Source organism: Botryllus schlosseri, chromosome 12, assembly GCF_051294905.1.
Source record: "Botryllus schlosseri isolate E-star chromosome 12, Bs_hap1, whole genome shotgun sequence".
Lineage (NCBI taxonomy): Eukaryota > Metazoa > Chordata > Ascidiacea > Stolidobranchia > Styelidae > Botryllus > Botryllus schlosseri.
In genome coordinates, this window is record NC_137247.1 from 17,200,423 (window position 1) to 17,221,444 (window position 21,022).

Genomic DNA, 21,022 nt, shown 5'->3' on the forward strand with positions numbered 1-21,022 from the left:
TTTTCACTCAAACACAAAAGCATACTTGTCACCATTCGTTTTCATCAAGTACGAGTTCAAGAAACTTACTTACTACGATATGAATTGTTATTTTTATGTTGTGTAAATAGGTAATCGTTATTTTTAGTAACACTTTATCAATGTCATCGAGTTGTGCGAAAATATTTACATGTGGTCTTGCGGTTTTAATCGAAGCACACATCATGATCTAATGTAGAGTCGTCTCTATTGTACAACAACTCGGTAATCGAAATGTATGCATTAACATTTAAACAGCGATCCTGTTTCGTCGCACCAAAAATATGTTCACTGTCACAATACTCTGCACAAGACGTGCAAATCCTTTTCACCCTCATAATAGTATACCAACGACCACCGACGACAACGTTTAACAATACCAACGACACTAAACATACGATACCTACCCAAGTAAAATTACCATTTTCACCTGAAGGTCAGTCGTTACCTAAGTAAAAATACCATTGTCCTTTGGAGATTTATCGTTTACTCAGAGTAACAATACATTTTCACTTGAGGGTCTATCGTTTCCTAGAGTAACAAACCCCTTTTCCTTTGGAAATCTATTTTTTTCCCTGGGTAACAAACCTTTTTCACTTGCAAATATATTTTTTCTCTTGGTAACAAACCTTTTTCACTTGGAAATATATTTTTTCTCTGGGTAACAAACCTTTTTCACTTGGAAATATATTTTTTCTCTGGGTAACAAACCTTTTTCACTTGGAAATATATTTTTTCTCTGGGTAACAAACCTTTTTCACTTGGGAATATATTTTTTCCCTGAACAACAAACCATTTTCACTCGGTGGGTCGTCGTTATACTTAGTAAAAATATCATTTTCCTTTGGAGATCCGGCGTTTACCAGTGTAACAATACATTTTCTCTTGGTCATCTAGCTTTTCCTAGAGTAACAAAACCATTTTCATTTTGAAATCTGACAAACACACCTGACAATTGGGTATTTGTTATATTGACGATACTTTGAAATAGATTACAACGAACAGTGACGGAAATATACACGGACTACCGGTTTCAGAGTATACCCTCATCAGTCGTATCACATCAATATCATTGGTTAACCACATACAATATGCTCTTGTACACCGAAATGCATGTTTTGGAAAATTGGACAATAGGCTTCGATAGTTCTGTGATGTCCGGGTTCGTGCTTTGGATTTTCCAGAGTCAAAATGTCTGAATAAAACACCTCCTCGACGATGGTTGGTATGTGGATAACGGTGTTCGGAAAATGGTTGGATTTATGTCACCCATCGCGATAACAATTCCGGGTCGAGTTTTCCCCCACATATTTACTATATTGTGTCTTTATTGGTCAATGTATGTCTCGACATTCAGTTTGAAATCGGAAACCTTGATAAAGTACGTAACCGGTTCCGGATATCAACTCTGAATCGATAAACCAATGAACAATATTCAAAGTAAACATGTTACACCCTGTGTTTCCACGAAAAAAAATACGATCCAGACATACGTCGCGCTTGTTTGCCCACAACAGTATACGCGTAAATGGAGGTGTGTGACATTGCATGCAATGTGTTGGTATACAAACATCGGGGAGTAAGCCTTCGATCCACAGAAATTATCATAGCCGGTAGTTTTGATGTAGATCGAATGTCATCACACCCGATAACAATGTCATACCAATAAGCCACATTGCAATGACTCAACGACTGACAACGACTGCAACGACTGACCTTCAGGTGAAAATGGTAATTTTACTTGGGTAGATATCGTATGTTTAGTGTCGTTGGTATTGTTGAACGTTGTCGTCGGTGGTCGTTGGTATACTATTATGAGGGTGAAAAGGATTTGCACGTCTTGTGCAGAGTATTGTGACAGTGAACATATTTTTGGTGCGACGAAACAGGATCGCTGTTTAAATGTTAATGCATACATTTCGATTACCGAGTTGTTGTACAATAGAGACGACTCTACATTAGATCATGATGTGTGCTTCGATTAAAACCGCAAGACCACATGTAAATCTTTTCGCACAACTCGATGACATTGATAAAGTGTTACTAAAAATAACGATTACCTATCTACACAACATAAAAATAACAATTCATATCGTAGTAAGTAAGTTTCTTGAACTCTTACTTGATGAAAACGAATGGTGACAAGTATGCTTTTGTGTTTGAGTGAAAAATAATTATTTAGAGTATAGTGACAGTTTGTGACCAACGAATGCAAATCGATCATGATATTACAATATACGCTTTCGTCAACATAACGACTTGGCGTAGAAACACTTCCACGTTTTTTTGAATAACTGGATTCTCGAAACTTGTTACTTTTACGATGTACCGTTGGGGTGCAAACTATAACGACCATTTTGTATGATAGTATGTTTTAGTTTTATTGTTGTGAGGACAATCATATGATGACTCAGCACTTTTCGTTAGCAAAGTAAATTGTTTTGTGTGTAAGATGTAAGCACCGTAACTAGAAAACATATGTACTCTGTTGTTGGAGTAGCTGATTTATTGCTATGACATGGACATATCCTGAAGCCTTGGTTTGTTGTCTTACGAAAGATGAGGCGACCTCGGTGTCGTAAATTGTGTTAACTAAACTCGGATGGATACCACAATTGTGCTGGACTTACAAATGGTATTCGCATACTGTACACATACAAACTTTTGTGTAAACAACTCTGGTGTTTCTGTTAATACTAGTTCTGTGTTGAACTACTTGATTATTAAGATACGTGACCAACCATTCAGACAATAAAGTTCTTGAGGTATCGAAACAGTTTGTAGAGTCTAACCAACCATTCTTTAGTTTCGTAATGCGAGAATATCGAGTAAAGTTAATTACTTAGTGTGATGTTAATACCCTTCGTACTTTTGTAAGAGTTGTGGAGTAACATACCAAGTAACTAGTTGACACAAACAAAATATTGAATGACTGCTAACGCATTGAGTTCATAATCCAAGAGGGTGAAATTTGTTTACTGTTAAACTAACATAACTCGTATCCAGCAAAACAGATACAATCCGGCGATGTGATGTTGGTCAATATCTATTTTGTAAAGATTGAGTAAATCCTCTTCCGTCAGGTGGGTGTGATTCAAATCAATAGCATGTTACACATAAACATCATTTGTATTGAGGGTGATATTGTGAAGATGATGCCGCAACAACACAACAAGTAATATTTTGTATCAGGTGTTTGCGCTTTAGGAATAGCGAAGTGTGCGATATTTTGGATATCTGTGTTCGACTGAAACTAGGGTTGTCCTTGGGTCTTGTGTTGGGTAAATCAGAACTATGCCTAGAATTCAAGCACGTCCGAGTAACGTCTTTTAGTGACAGAGTATTGTGATGACATTTACTTTAGCGAATGACAACGGAAAAAATTTCGATTGCATTGTCGGTGTATGTGTTACACAAATAATTCTAGTACACCAAACTATATGGTCCATTGGCCAAACATCGTACAAATTGTTTCTTTGTTATGGTAACGACTTTCAGCAGCTTGGTTTCATGTCGGGAATTATTATTTGAGTGTTCAAAAACAATTTCAATCAATACTACAAATGAACAACGATACAAAACACGTTTAGTGATAGCAAGTACTTCCTTGATATTACGATTGTTGTGCACTAGACATTTCTAGCTGAATTGAATGCATCCAGCAAACATATTCCAATTTACTTTTGTAATGATCAAAGTCTTAGAGTGCAACCTAGTGATATTTTACATTTAGCACGTTCTATAGAAAGTGTGAACGGAGTTGACTATTAATCGTATACTTGGGATAATGCTTTGATATCAAAGATATATTTTCACACTGTGTAATGTTTCGATTCTCTGTTGTGAATACCACAAGTAACGACGTTGATGTTAAATCCTCACCCGTGGTTATTGTAAGTGAATCCTAAACACCGCAACAGTCGGTATGGAAATCGAACGCCTGCGTACTTTTAGATAGGTGACACTAACAAGTTTATTACATCCGTGAAATACTCTGAAACGTCGATTCGTGATTGTGTTAGCTATATTCATCTTCCATATCTGTGGACACAAAGATATCTTGACTTTGGTTACAACTCACTCGAAACGAATTGTCGCGGGCAATCTAAAAAAGCACAAGTCGAAGACGAATGATTTGATTTCAATGAACTAAAAAAGTCCTTTTGTTTTGATGTTGGGTTTAATACAATTTGTACGACTATAACGAATCCGATTCCAAAAGTGCTATGTTACATTTAACAAAAAGTTTGATGACTTGTATTCTGATATTGATAGATGTGAAAAGTAATGTGACTAGTTTATAAAATCACGATCATGTTCTTTGTCATGTCTGTGTTCAACAAATATGTGATCAAGTTTTACCATTCGATATTAACTTTCGCAGCCGGTGTAATTTGTTGAAGTAACAATACCGACGAGTTCAATAATATTCTCCATCGATGTATTCGAATAATATGTCAGCTATAAGTGGATTAAAAACTTGATGCCGTTTTGTGGTTAACTCAAGTCAGTGGTCGAGTTTGTGTTGATTTCAGGAATGATCATGACGTGTGGGCAGGGTAAATTAGTTTATGTGGTTGTAACTATGACCGTAAAGAGTTGCTGACATTCCAATAAGACGAGTTGGTGGTATATGCCTAAAACCGAACTTGATATGTTTGTTGGTTGTAGTGATTACTTGCGTAGTCTTGTCTACTTTCCGTAAGGATACTTTTTGTTTTGGTTGGGTAAGTTACAAACGGATTGACTTGACAAGGATTTTTGTATTTTACTCTTTTGTGTATGGGAAGATGTTGAAATGTTGAGACGTAATACTATTTCCGTTCACTCGATTGCAACAAAAAATAACCTGATAGTTTGCTCAAGGTTTCGACAAATAGATTGAAATATTCCGTTTTAACTCATCGCGTCACAAGTCGATCGCGGTATGCACAAGTGGTTGTCAAGTTAGAAATATTTACAACAGGTGTTATTTCATTGATTGATTCTATTGTGTGTAGTAACACATTAAAATATCGCGATAGTATTTACTGAAACTGATAAACGGAAAACTCAGTCGTGAATAGAGTTGTAAGTTTCAAGGATTGTTTCAAAGTATGATCTTGAAATGTGACTGGATCAAAGTTGGTAGTCATGTTTGTCAATATATTTCAATTCAGACTATGTCAAAGTCCAAATATTTCATTTTGGATTATCTGGATTTACCTTTAGTACATCCCACGAATGGATTCCGACGCCGCGCTATAACATTTTTGATGATAAGGACTCGAGGATTTTCATGATAGAGTTGACGAGTGATAAGGTGCGTGTTTTTGTTAAGAGTTTGATTTCATGTTGATAAAGATAATAACTGTATAATGCACATACTTGTGATTCTTGATTCTTGTAGAATTATAGTTGGTATTGATTATAAGTGTGAAAACAGCGGCTCGGAATGTGCGAATAATTCGATGTGGCTGAAAGTCGGCGTCAGTAATATTCGGGTTATGGTCGAGTCAAAAGATCACGAAAAGATTTCTCAAAATAATTAGAATTGTACCGAATTAACACATTCAGATACGAATCAACTTGGTTTGTGTAGTAAGTTTCATTTCGAGTTGGCAAATTGATACATTGATTGAATATTCTCATAATTCTTATCGCGCAACTAAAGTCAGCCACTGTGGAAGTGTCAAAACATATAGCGACCACCAGAAAGTGTCAAATTGTTGGTTTTCGAATCACCGTCTACGCCGGCTCTGTGCTAAACTAATTACCGAAATATTACCTTGTGAGTGATCGGTATGTCTTTAACACCAAGTCACTAAAAATGGTTATGTCCGAGACATTATCTTGTTAGCGATCGCGGGATTTGCAATCTATTTTACACTTTTTGAAGTATTAATTTACGAGCGCGGTTATTAGTTGCTCGCTTTTCGTGTCGCTGCTGAATACTGAATACTGCTGAATGTAATAGCACCGACTGGATTAGTGGAATAATCGATACGATAGTGCGCGCTCCGAATTTCCAAAACGGACGTATTTAGTGGGTCACACAGATCCAAAATACAACCACCAACATCTGGTTTTCAAAATCGCGCAATGCACTGCGGATTAGTGAATTTCCTGTTTAGTGATGCCTATACCCGAAAGTATGATATGCGAGAGATGTCTATACCTAAAAGTACGATTCACGACCGCACCCATAAAAACACATGGTGAATCAGCAGAGACCCTGTAAGAATACATGACAGACACATTATCGTCGTTAGCATGTCGCCGCGCGTATACCTAAAAACATTAGCATGCCACCACGAGTTTCACGTTAGTATGCCGCCGCCGCCTATACCCAAAAGTACGAATCACCAACGCAGCCTATACCTGAAAATACGACTCACCAACACGAGTATTTCAATACGAGTCACCGCCGCAGCCTATACCCGAAAGTACGAATCACGACCCCGAGTTTTCAATACGAGTCACCGCCACAGCCTATACCCAAAAGTACGAATCACGACCCCGAGTTTTCAATACGAGTCACCGCCGCAGCCTATACCCAAAAGTACGAATCATGAACGCGTCCATAAGAACCCATTACGAATCACGGCCGAGAGGGGGGTCTGAAAGTACGAGTCACCACCCCCGGTTTTCAATACGAGTCACCACCCCGCCTATACTACCCCATGCAAAATTCACCACCAATGTGCCAGCGATCGTATATACTACTGGTCATAGGAGCATTTTGGTGTTTTGGTATTTGTTATGTTATTCTCTCAAAAATATATTCATATTATCGAATTATATGTAGGCCTGAAAAAGCTTTTCATCCGTCTCTGATGAGTAGGGCGATTTTTTTGACATATCAAAAAATGTCAAACTTTTGTCAAAATTGTAGCGTTAGGTCAAAAAATGTCACATTTTTTTACAAAGTCAATTTTATTTGCAACCTGCATTTCGTTTGCATCGTAGATTTTGCACTGAGAGAGAGAGAGAGAGAGAGAGATATGATATTCTTTTTCGCCTGCACCATCGAGATGCTTTGACGACGGAGTTGCGATACGGCTCCATGACGTCATCTAGTCTGCGCCCCCGGTTTGTTTTCTCCTCCATGCTATCCGTGATTGCTGAGCGCCTATCAGGATAGCTGCGGAGACCAATTTCCGAGTCTTTGTTATGACCCGGCTGGGGATCGAACCCAGGATCTACCGCTCGAGAAGCCGGACGCATAACCATTACACTATCTGTCGGTGAACATATCATTTGACATTTGACAGCTTGCAGCCTACTTTATAGGCCTACCGTTGTAGACGGCCTATTGTCTGCTCATTATGAACCATGAACATTCAAATGAAACAAATAGGTTGACACGGTGTTATGCTCAACGGACCGCAATATCCTAACTGAAGCAAGATTGCGTGGGCATTGTATATGGTTCTTATATCAAGAAGAGTGTGTTGAAAAATTGTGATGTAGACAACATTGTCAGAATGAAGCAGCAGTGTTCGCAGACAACAACGGCTGCTGTTGAACGTTCCTTCTCCATTCTTGGCAAGCTATTTGGTAAGGACAGACAACTTCTACCCGAGAATGTAGGAAATATATTTCGTTATACTACAGCAAATTTCAATTATTTCTTCCGTAATAGGAGATGTAATTACTGGAATTCTTCGTAGGGACCGATTTCGTTAAAATAAATTTTTTTCAGGTAACAATTTGTCAGTTTTTGAGTCAAAAAAGTTTTTTTCAAGCCAAACTACTTCGTAAGTACAGACAGATTCAACCAGAAATGAAGATAATTAGGCTTAGTACAATTTTAACAATATGTGGGAAAGCACCCAAGTTGCATACGTTAACTCAAGATTTGGTCAAAATTAAGTTTTTTTAAGGTAAAAATCTTCCGTTATTTAGGTAAAAAACAATCGCCCTACTGATGGGATGTAGTGAGACATGTGTCACCATGTACAAGTAGAAAATGGAAGGGGGGAAACGCCGTTGAAAATGGTGTGCATTAAACTGGGACTGAAGTGTATTTGATGCAGATTTACGGTACTTCGACAGGTCATATTATTGCAACATAAAAAATACTCATAATTGCAATTTATCATCAATTATTATCAACGTCTTGTGGAAATATAGATCACCACCGCAACGAATCGTAACGGATTGAGGATTTAGCGCAGCACATCATTCTTTGAAGTCGGTTTAAAAGGTCCGGCCGTGAACATCAATGTGCATAATGTAAGAGACACATGAATTGAGTGTATCATTGGATTGAATGTTCTGACATCGTAACTTCAGTAGGTACAAGACATACAATGAACAATGTACATTGAATAACTTGCATATTAAAAAAATTCTTGCTCCACTTCTGTGCTGTATCCCACTCGCCAAAGAATTGTTTGAAGCTTGCCAGAATGATCCCACCATAGTGGACCTAAAACCCCAATCTCACAGTTGATTCGTGGATTAGATCATTGGGTTTCGTGACGTGAGTGGAACAACGGACGACCATATGTACACCCAAGTTATATGAGTTGTAAAATATGATTATTTCGAGTACTGAAATTATACTCTCCTCGCCACTGAAAGTTAATTTATCAACGATAATTATAGTTTCAATACTAATTTCCACTGTAAAAGCCTTGAAACCTTGACTGACGGTACTGTAGTATACAATACATATAGTATAGAGCTACGAACGTTACTGAGAATAAAACATTTCCAAAGTCATAGTACAATGATATCGGTCTGATCCAAAAAATTTCTAAGTATCTTTCATGTGATGGAAAACGGGCATTATATTCTTCATGGTGCCATAAAAGGTAAATATTTGTACTTTGGCTGTTTGGCATACTACATTCGGTTATGACGTCATAATGAGTGATACTGGATTTCTCGACTCGAAGCAGAATACGTGATTCAGAATTGAATCAACTATGGGTACTCGAATTTTCCCAGCCCTCCTAAATAGTAGGCCTACTTGCCTTTAGAGACTTCATTGATGATATCTTCTACCCGTGGCTGTGGATAAGCCTACAAATTGGTGTACTTGTTGATAGTTACCGAATAGTCAATGAAAAGTCTTCGTCTAAGCCGCACGTCCCTGCAGGTACTAATGGCTGAGCACGCGAAGGCGAATGACTCGGTTCTGAGATACCGTCACTCATGAGCTTCTGTACGTTGCCTTCAATAAATTCGTATTCATTTTTGCTATACCTTCGAGAAGGAGCGGCAATGGGTTTGTAATCTGGACTCAAGAATTGGAATATACGAAGCGGTTCATCGACTTTGGAAGTCACTAGTAACAAGTTAGACTCTCGGCCTACTGTAAATGGCTTGTTCTTACCATCTTTGAATTCGAAAATAACCTGCTTGTGCACCACTATGAATACGACGGTAACGTGTCCTAGAGTATCAGTGGCGCATTTATTAGAAGATAATTTGATACTGTAACTTGGTCCCTGTGGAAACAAAGCTAGTTTGATTGCAATATCAAGTTTGATGAAACATTCGTCAGCTCCGGAATCGAGCATGACATCGAATATCAACCGTGCAGTTGTGAGGGGTATCGTCGAGTACTTCAAACATTTCGGAGCACCAGCCAGGTATTTGCTTTTGGATTTACAAAATTTCCTGAAATGCCCAGTCTGCCACATTTATAATATGCAACCATCAAATCTGGGCACTGGTTGCGCTTGCCGGCATGTGTACCTCCACAGAAAATGCATTCTTTCATCGATTTTACTTCGGACACTCTACTACTGATTATCGGAACCGTGTGAAGCTGAGGATCCGGTGCGTCTCTCGCAGACCTGTCACTCCTGGATTTTTCCATCCAGGTCTGTTTTTTAACATCACCTGGGTTTCTGGGTTTTTGTCCTTGAAATCTGTTTTTTTTTAACATCATGTTCATCAGGTCAGTTTTACGCTCGAAAATTATAGGTTAGTAAGATCATGATATTGTAGAATGCACGCATTGAGGTTCGTCATTGTCGATGGATTTCGCTGTTATTGTACCGACGTAGTCTTGAGAGATTTTTTCACTACTAAAATGAGAGACCTGGGCTTGATGTGACGGAGCTTCATTGCATACTAACTTCCAGGTCGAATAAAGTCATGTTCATAGGGCAACTCGTTGGAAACGCTGTCTTACAATTTGAGACAATTTATGACTTGAATTTTAGTATCCATCCAACAAATTCGTCGCTTATCGATAAATCACATGTAACTTTATAGCCTATGCACATGGGTAGACCAGGCGATGATCGTTATATGATTCTATTTAATTCACACAGGGATACCCTCAGAAAGCTATTCAGTGCCTGGGTTGGTTATCAGCACATTCGAATACACCCTGAATTCCATGATTTGGCAGTTATGGTAGGCTTACCATACGTCCTCTTTTAAGAGGATTTGTCCTCTTTTTTGACTTTTTTGAAAGTGTCCTCGGAGGACGCCCTTTTGTCCTCTTTTTTGAGATTTTGTCCTCTTTTTTAGGATTTAGAGCAGATTAAGAGCAGATTGCGAGTGAAATGCCACATAATAACGCAGAAGTGAAGCTCCGACGGCTGAAAAACGCTGATCTTAGCGCTGGGCGAATAGATGACCTTTTTTTTTTTTTTTTTTAGTCATCCATCCGGCGATGTGGAGTAAAAAACGTGATTTCTAGATCTGAGCGCGAGAGATGACCTTTTTTTTTTTAGTCAACCGATCAGAAAGTGGGTCAAAATTAACCTACTTTTGACAATTTCAATCCGGTTCTGTAACTTGAAAATTTCTGAAAAAGTTTCCTCTTTTTTGATTTCCGGAATATGGTAAGCCTAAGTTATGGCAATTATTTTTTCAACTCAACATGAGTCTGTGTCATTATCCTAGGTAAAAGTGATTGTCCCGGGATTGATCAAATGAAAGCTACTTTCAATCTGGTCCGGTAATGAAAATATGCGAAAATCACCCTCAGAAATAGGAAATGGAAGGCATTCTTACGAACTTTCTGAGTGCAATGATCTCTAATTAATACACTATCAATTAATTGAAGCCGCGAACTAGTCGACAGGAAAACAACATATTTTTGTGGGATTTTCAGAGATAACAGAGCAAAATGTATAGTATGAACTGTTGGAAGTTAAACATCAAAGGCTCCTATGACTGTATGCCTGTAGGATGACTGTCAGGTCCCAATTTCACAGCTATTTTAGTTCAATTCGAGTAAAATATAGGATTTGGGTTTTTCTGGGTTCGTTTGGCCTCCACATCTGTTTTTTTTCGAAATATCCCAGTGGCAACCCTGGTCTCTCGCAGGCTGGCTGGAACGTAAAAGGTGCTTGCAACGAAACGTGCATAGACGTCATTAACTTTATAAGAAGTGGAAAACTCTTAAGCTTTTTCCAGTGAAATAGCAATGATAATCGCGTTTTGCAGTGGTAGTTCCTCGTATTCAAGCAGTCTCGTACGTATATGGGAAGATTTCAAACCTCTGATGAAAGCATCTTTAATAGATTCTTGACGATATTGCTCGGCGGTGACACTCTTGACATCACAATCCTTTGCGAGCGCTGATAAGCTTTGGTGAAATTCCTGAAAGGTCTCGTTGGCACTCTACACTCGGTTTGTTAAAAGATCCTGTAACCACTTCAGAGCTACGTCGTGGGATTGCTTTTCTCTTATCAATGCGTAAACGTCCGCTGAGATGAATCCAAACAGTAATGCGGATTTATCTATAGTGGCATCGGATAAGGATGCAGAAGCTATGTAGGATTGCGGTTGTCGTTCCCAATGACAGAATGTCTTCTGAACAGCCGGAGCATTTGGTAATACCTCAAGAGTAGGTACCCTTATGAGGTTAGGGCATCGACCGCCATCGACCGACATGACTGTACAGCTGCTCTCGTCTTAATAAAATTGGTATTAAAATTGTTGTGAATCGAATACACCTATTTACATCCAAGGCTTTTATTAACTAAGACAAATAATGGACGGAAACGCCATGGTCTTATACCTAGGCATACAGCTAGGGTTGCATTTAAAACAAACGGCGTTTTCAAACACTTTATTTAAAACATGTTTTAAACATTGTTTTAAACAAAGGGCTTCAAAAAATTTTTGTTTTTTGTTTTTAAATTGTAAAATTAGGCCATAATTGTGTAAATACTTTCCAAAAAATATGCTGTATGAGCCTACAGACAATTACAACTCGATATAACCGACGTATATCGATATGGGATGGTTGGAACCCTCAAAAGAGTCGGTTCAAAAGAGACATTTTGTCGAAGGAGCGATATTTACCCTATTTTCAATTGTCAATGTCAATCCACTATGATATCACAATTGGATATTCGTGACGTAATGGCTTAAAAAAACAATAAAAACCTGTTTTAAACAACGGCTTTGTTTTGAACATGTTTGTTTTTAATGAATTTTTGTTTTAAATGCAACCCTACATACAGCAGATAACGTTCAACCAATCAACCAATTAAGGAATATAATTAAATCAAAATGAGACCACACCACGGTAAGTGCTCGCCTTTGATACTGTATATCTATGAACATCTTCTACACTCGTTATCAAAAAAGATATACCTAGAACCGAATCTAGGTTGGGCGCTGTCCTAGTGCCCAGTGCGTGCTTGCAATATACCCACCGTGACGGAGCGCAAGAGGTCATCTGGATAAGAACGGCTGGTGTTCACATGGGCAGGAGAAAAATATTAAGTTTTTAACCTGGGTGGAAATAGCGTCCACTTTTTAGGGTGATTTTTGTTTCCTCCTTTAAAGGTGGGCACAGTTTTCACAGTGCTGTCATTGGCAAAGATGTTCAAACTAGTCAACGATGCTAATGAAATAGAAAGTAAAAATAGGGCCGCCCGGGTGTAATAAGGTGCGATCTACATTCTAAAACCGTGCTTCTCGACCCTTTTCAGTTCGTAACCCAATTTGAATGCAATGTTTTATTGTGCGTTCCACCATGAGATATGCGTTTGTTTGTTTGTTTTTGTGGTATTCATGGTGTTTGTCGACTACTGCGGTCATTTACACCAGGCCGATATTGTTCTTATTTTCCGTAACTGCCGACTTATAGCACGGCCCACCTTTAGGATTTTTGTAAGACACCGCTGACGCGGATGAGGTGGTGAGATGAGATATGAGTGATCGAATGATAACGTATTTCGACGGCCGTTGTGAGTGGCGAGTCAAATTAGATTCCCATGAGTGAAATTGGGCGACAATTTGAGAATACCAGTGTATCAAGCAGACGCGAGTGCACTTAATAGATGATTACAAACGAGAAAGCACGTACACAAGCGGTGATTCTTCTTCTACGTCGAAGACAAAAGGGTCCCGAGTAAAGCTTGCGTCGCGACATTTATTTTCTGAATATATTCACGTTGGATTGCATTTTCCAAACAACGTTCGCAGAGCCTCCGGAGTACAAATTGAAGGACAAATGGATTAGCGAACTGTAACATTCTTCTGGGCCCACCTGATGAAATACCTCCGTCACCGAATGGTGGGTCGCGACCCCCCGATTTGAAAGCACTGCAGTAGAATACGTGATGCATTCATTGCGACTAAAAAAACATTTCTTTCGCAGGCGACAAAAATTGATGGTAACAGAACCTCCGGTATCAACGTTTGGCAAATCGCGCATCTATAGTCAGTAATCATATTTTACGTCACATAAGTATCTCACAGTGCGCATTGTTCACCCGCTTCGGCATTTCCTTGCCAATATTAGATGGGTTCGGTATATGATGAAAATATTTCATTCACAATTGCGATGGGTTATTGCAGTTTTATTCTTGCGCAGAATTGAATTTGATTAAAATCATTGACATCGATTGCAACTGTTACGTTTCTAAGAATAAAGTATCACCATTAATATCATAGTGCCTGCAGATCCGTTGTTGTACGACGCACGCCCTCCGTACGCAAGCTTGAATTCGCACGAGTAAGTTCACATTAGCGGTAGAGAGCAGTTAGTGACGTCATAGAAATATGTAAATTTCACTACGTATTTATGGCATACATATGTATGACTGGTAGCTGATAAGAAATTGATTTGATGAACCTATGTGCCATGTATCTCCGTTTCTAAATGCACTAATTTATATATTTTATCACCATACATACCTATCTAAATGTGCTATCATAATTTGGGATAGTGATTAGACATTTCACTAAAGAAGCAATACAAGTGATATCGTACCAAAAACGGCTACAAGCTGCGAAATATTACAAGAAATCGTCTTTGACTCATACGTAACTAAAAATGGTTGACTATGCTGTCACTATATTATGATTTGTAGTTTTGTATACTTCAGCTTTTTAATATTTCGTGTGTTCATTTTTTTTACATGAATTGGTCGAAATTCTTGCAAAATATATGTGTCAACTTTTTTTCTCATAAAGCTTCCGGAGCTGACCATCATTGATCCTAATATGACTTTTACCGCGTATTCTGTCGTTGGGACTGTCGTCAAAGCGTGCAATTGCACTGCTCTAACATTCTACAACTGCGATCTATCAAAAGAAAAACTGGAATCATTCCGGAAGAACTGCCAGAAAAGTCATGTCTCAGTAAGTAGAACGATTGTTTTATTCATCACATGCGTATCCAAATAGTTAGCCGTACCTATAAATCAACATCGCCATAGTGAATGAAATGGAACGAAAAACAAATTCCTCACAAAATACCTCACTGGTACCAGTCATACTTCACTTTGGGGTGATTGGTTCCGATACGGCGTTTTGCAAAACAGAAATGATAATGGAAATGGCGACTGTAACTTCACAGTTATGTTGATGGAATGATTGTTGTTTAAATCTTTCTTCTTCCTGCATCACGACAACACAAGTGACATTGTATTGATTAGTCGACGTCACAAAAATTCGAGTTGCAATTGGTCGAATAGTTTAAGAATTGATATCGCAATGTAATTGAAGTTCATATATCTAAATCTCGGTATAAACAAATCAGTAATTGACTTCGAAAGGAGTTTTAACTGTAAAGCATTACGTTCTGTAATGAAAATGCCTAATATTTCATTAGGCTATTACTATATATATATACACTGGGTATAATTTACGCTAAAGAATATCTTCGGTGAAGATCGCAGTTGACTTCATTTATTGCTGAATTTTTTTTTCCACAGTGCAGGTCGATTTAATTTCACTTAATAAATATTATAATATTCGACAGTAGTCTCTCTTACTCATAGCTCTCGAAGCTGCGCATAATAGATCCCACTATGTCAGCCGATGACTACCACGAAATCGCCTTTACACTCAAGTCCATCAATTGCAACGAGATACATTTCCAAGAGTGTGAATTGACGACGAAGAAGCTTTCTAAATTCCACACCGGATGTAAATACAAAGATATAACTGTGAGTACCTTTAATGTAAAGAGTGTAACTGCAGTATTCGGTTGATTTTGAAAGAATTAGTAAAAATTTATCAACAAACGGCCCTTCTTCTCCTGCAAATATGCCTACTCCAGTACTCGCAGTATGCGTACTACCTAAGTCTTGGAGGTTTATCCGGGCTCTTACTTGTCATCTCTCTCTTAAGCGGTGTTTGTTTGTTTGTGGTAATAATGGCGTTTGTCGACAACTATAGTCATTAACACCAGGCCAATCTTCTTATTTTTATTCCGTAGCGTTCGACTTGTAGCTCGACTCACTTCTGGGCTTTTATAAGACACTGCTTACGCGGATGAGATTGGGAGGAGGAGCCTAGATAAACCTCCAACACTTAGGTGGGAATTCTGGAGTCGACCCATTGGTGTTGCAGCTGTTGATTATACCACTCCGCTATGTCGCCACTTCCGGGTAAGCGGTGTCTTACAAAAGCATAGATGTGGGCCGTGCGGGGATACAAGTCGGCAGAATTTCGTTTTGGTGTAAATGACCATTATGGAAATGAGTACCACAAACAACAACAACAACAACAACAAATATCATAATAATGTTGTTATTGAAAATGATTCCCGCATTGTCGACATGGAAACTTGACCCAATTATGAAGAAATGAAACAGCACAGATGCACACACCATTACGTATTTGAATTTCATATTACAATATGGCAGTACCTGAAGCATGTATACCATAACGAAATTTGGAAGGTATAGTTACTGTGCATAAGATTTAGTTTTTACCGAATTTTTCGGAAACTTGTATAAATGCATTTTTTTCGCAAATATAGGCAATGACAAAGACATTTGTATCGAGGGTGACATAAATTGTTGGCAACAGATCACCAGGGATTAGCGTTCTGGAAATCTATTTGCATCTGGTCACATATTCTCAAAGAGACGCTTTGGAGTACAAAACCTCATGAAGATATCCCCTGATGAGTGTCAGCCAAAAGCTTCGTGAATTAATATGAAGATATTATTCAAATGTGTCATATAATCTCACGGTACACGACACCAACTTCGCATTCCTCGCGTGCTGCGGCAATTCTTTGTGAATATAAAAGCCATTGGAATCTAATGATAATATTTGAATCACGATCGCTGAAATCACATCAATTAAAATCATTGGCGTCGATTACAGCCATTGCGTTTATATTGTGAAACAATCACCAATATTATGATAATGCCTGAAACCCGACTTCACAACTAGATAGGCCTACTACTATAGTTGTCTAATATTACTAAATTAGAACGAAATGCCAGTAATCTCAAGTTAATTTAATTTCTGAAATGTTTCTGTGCATTAATAATGATATTAATGTATCCTTTATTGTTTTCCTGGAAATTCCTTTTCGTCCGCGGCATTTTGCAGCAAGTTAACAAGAATATCTCCCTCGTGCAGGGAGATCCAGTGCGAAGCCGCCATCGCATTGTTTACACAATACATTTATAGTAGTTATTGTGACGAAGAATACACATGCTGGCATAGTAGCTGGCAGTCTGCGAACCACCTTCTAGCTGCGATCACAAACAGAATAGCTGCGCCGTAAAAGAGCTAGTTAGCACAGGCTTATCCACTTTCATACCCTCATCTTTATCGAAAAAGAAATGATGCAGATCACTTCAGATCTTCAGAAGAAAATATATTAGTGGATAAAGTGAAAATAACATATTTAGCAGCAAAGCGTGTGAGCATTTAGGCTACTGGATGTTTCGAGTTACTGGAAAAGAATTCCAATACCTAAGTGTTGGAGGATTACCTTGGCTCCTCCTCGCCACCTCATCCGCGTCAGCGGTGTCTTACAAAAAGCCTAGAGGTGCGAGTAGTAGGGTTTGATCAAATATACGCAGGCCAATCCCAGAAGGCCACGTCGCCTTAATTGCCACGCCTACATTGCCACATCATCCGCCCATTGCCGCACCTATGGGACGCCCCTTGCTACATAATCCGCCCAATGAATTTCAATACCGATTTTCCGTGTGTATTTAGCAATATGTATTGAATAAATTGCTTCCGAGAAATAAATAACATTTTGCATAACATTAAACCACAATTTACGACCTATTTTCATTAGACGCATACAAGCGATTCCCAAAATATTATGTATATTTGTATTAGTGATAAACAACATTCATTATACGGTAGTTGATACTTTTCTCAGCTATTCTATTATGTGTATTTAGGACTAATGTCATCCGTCCATATTTTTAAACTTGATTTTATGTATAGGCCTACAAGTTACGGTCTCTGCAGGCTCCACATTTTACAACCTATTTTCCTACACATCATTACTATTTAATTAATATAAAATGCGATTCTGAGCGCTGCGACTTGATAATATTAAGCCGCGATTCGAGTTCTTGCGTTCGAAACGTACCTATTCAGTGCTAGAAGGACTTTTCGTAAATGAGCACAAATATACCAACGGACTAGCCGCAGGCGCCAAATTCTCGGCGCTATAATTAAACAATCACCTTCGCTGCAGGTACGCGATCCCTAACGTTATAAAGATAGGGACAAATTAGCCGCACTTTGAAATCTCTATGATGCATGATTCTTTGTGATAAGGACCTTGGTAACATTCAGAGTCTGCAACGATTGCTATTGAGCATAGACTAAGCTCGCTTTCAGAGTTGGAAACTAAATGCATATGAAAATTTAACTAGGTTTTCCCCGCACGAATCAAATGTAGGCCTACTCAAGTGTTTATGAGGTGGCGAATAGTTCGAAGGTTGTTGGTATGCAAGGACGTCACATAGAATTGTGGAGTTTTCTGTAAACTATAATCCAGTGATCTATTTTCAATCACTATACTTTTATTAATCTGAACTAAGTATTGTTATTAGGCAAACCCCGGGAATGTATCCTCTGATAAAAGCAGGAGTAATTCGTTATCCGTGAAATAAATAAATAGCGCGCAATATGAGCGGTGCTGCGATGACTGACAAATAGCCTACTTTGAATTAATGTATAGAAGTAGCGATTTCGAACTACGTATGATAATGCTCGATCCCGTTGCGAGTATACGTAACGACAGCAATGCACTTCGGATTAAGATATATGAAAAATCGACAGCGTACCGCGTATAGCTACTATCGTACAAAATGGTCGCTAACCTCTTTGTGCACCAGCTGTAAATCTCACAAGCAACAAGTTTCAAGATTCCAGTTATTGCGCCAAGTCGTTATGTTGACGAAAGCGTATATTGTAATATCATGATCGATTTGCATTCGTTGGTCACAAACTGTCACTACTCTAAATAATTATTTTTCACTCAAACACAACAGCATACTTGTCGCCATTCGTTTTCATCAAGCACGAGTTCAATAAACTTACTTACTACGACATGAATTGGTATTTTTATGTTGTGTAAATAGGTAATGAACGTATTGTTTGCTACAATATTTATAATATACTAATTTTCCTCACTTTTAGCAGTGTCTGGTTGCATTTTCCAGTACCAGTACCAATGGGCGAAATCCTAATAGTGTGGTTACTTTACTATTTTATACTACTATTACAATGAAATGTCGGTCTTGGCCATCTGAGTCTCTAGTCATATGACTTAGTTTGAGTCAAGCGCAATGCGCAAATGCACAATCTCATCATGACTGCTATACACAGTATGTCATCATAGTGACAAAGTAGCAGCATTATTCATAGTCATATATGAGTATATCATGAGTATTTTCAATAATATCGTACACGGTTTATCTGGGTAAGGCAATTTTACTTCGACTCAGCACTCAACACTCAGCAGACGCTACCGTAAAATCGCATGAATACCATTACGAACAAAACCCTCAAAATGTCACTCTCTAGTACAGAGGTCTCAAACTCAATTTATCGATTTTCAATGTTGCGCAAATACCACAAACTTTGCTTGCTTTCAGAGCTGGCAACTAAATGCGAGACAGACTTTAAGCGCTCCGAGATAAAATGTAATTTTTTTCGCTCTTTTTTATTTTTTCAATAAAATTAGTATTCATTTTACAAAAAACGGCGTGTAAAGATAAAGTACTTGTACATTTCGTAGTGCTCAAGTATAAGTTTTCAAACCATCACCTTAACAAAATTTTCAGAATAGCAACTTTTGAGATATCAACTCTGAATCGACAAACCAATGAACAATATTCAAACATGTTACACCCCCGTGTTTCCATGAAAATAACAAGACATTACACATTCAGTATACTTCACGATTGTTCATAGATACCAAGTATTCGCGTAAACGAGGTGTGTGACATTACATACATCATGGATAACATCATGGCCGGCACTACAAGCATCATGGATTACAAATTCATGTTCTGATTGAAAGTATCTGACAACTGTGAACTAATTCTTCAAGTTTGTTCATTGTGGCGTAACGACCATTTTTACGAATCCATAACTGTATCATTTGATATCGTTGCTCGGTTAAGTTATAGCAATCCATGTATTGACATTCGGCAATTTCATTGTCAGATAGCTCAAGTTTTTCGCGTGCAAACCTATACCAGTTCATCAGGTCAATTCGATCCATTATGACGTATATATCATTAGCAGTAATCTTTGACATATTCAATCTACAGCGTACAGCGAATAATCATGTAATAAATATTATACGTTGTATATTGCCTTGCACTTACTTCAACTGCAATGTTGACGTAATCATATCTCAGCGTTACTGGAACTAAGCAAAGTCGCTCTCGTAATATCTAAAGTAATCGCATGTGACGTAATCATGAACATGCTGCAATACGCAATTGAAAGTAATCAACTTACGCAATGACGTAATAAATATCTCAGCGTTACTGGACTGGAACTATGTCATCTCTCACACAACCAAAACCTCTCTCGTATTGGAACCACACCCACATCAGTCAAATACGCGAACCATGCACAACCATATACCCAGACTTTCGTTGAATATTCACGACACCAACAAATCTGTACATCTCCTTTCCCTCGACATCAATGATAGAATCCTCATCATAATGCGCAGTACGAATGGTGGGTTCATCGGGTGTAAAATCCAAATCAAATGACACCAAGGTCTGCTTTCTCATTTTCAATATTTCCACCACCGCGTCTTGTCTGTGTCTTAGCACTACCGTGTGAGGATGGCGAAATCTATGGGTGCTAACACGGATGGACATGATATTCTTCGATATGATCAACTGAAACCACGGATGTGGTGGGTTAGAGTCTTGTCGTGATGGTCCGTTTCGAAATGCAAGCGGATGAACTAGACCAAAAGTTTCGAAGATGTGTTTTATAATTGCTCTAGGTGTGAAATAGACATCGCACTCTTGCGGGGAAACAACACGAATTCAGTGTTCACACCGCAGAAACACAGCCGCTTGGTTAACATCACAAAACCGCAATTGAACTCAAGATTGCCATACACGGAATCGCTGTTAACGATGTCTGACTGCGGCGTTTCGACGAGTAACGAATTCTCGTATTTGGTATTGATTGTAACACATAGTCAAAACAGCGACAGTTTTCACACCCCGATACATACATTGAACCAACTGATGTAAGGTGAAACACTACGTTCGCAGCAAAAAAGTTTGCAGGGTATGACCACCACCAACATATAGAGTAGTGAGTGAGTAATTAT

General features: G+C 38.4%; 1 protein-coding gene across 2 annotated transcripts in view; it reads left to right on the forward strand.

Moving 5' to 3' along the window:
- Window positions 1-21,022, forward strand: part of LOC145451758 (uncharacterized) — a 197,782-nt gene that overhangs the window by 107,684 nt on the left and 69,076 nt on the right. For both annotated transcript variants that reach the window (XM_080329994.1, XM_080329995.1), the window contains exons 9-10: window positions 14,407-14,574; window positions 15,216-15,383. In XM_080329994.1, coding sequence (XP_080186120.1) covers window positions 14,407-14,574; window positions 15,216-15,383 — 336 coding nt within the window. The remainder of the gene's footprint in view (window positions 1-14,406; window positions 14,575-15,215; window positions 15,384-21,022) is intronic.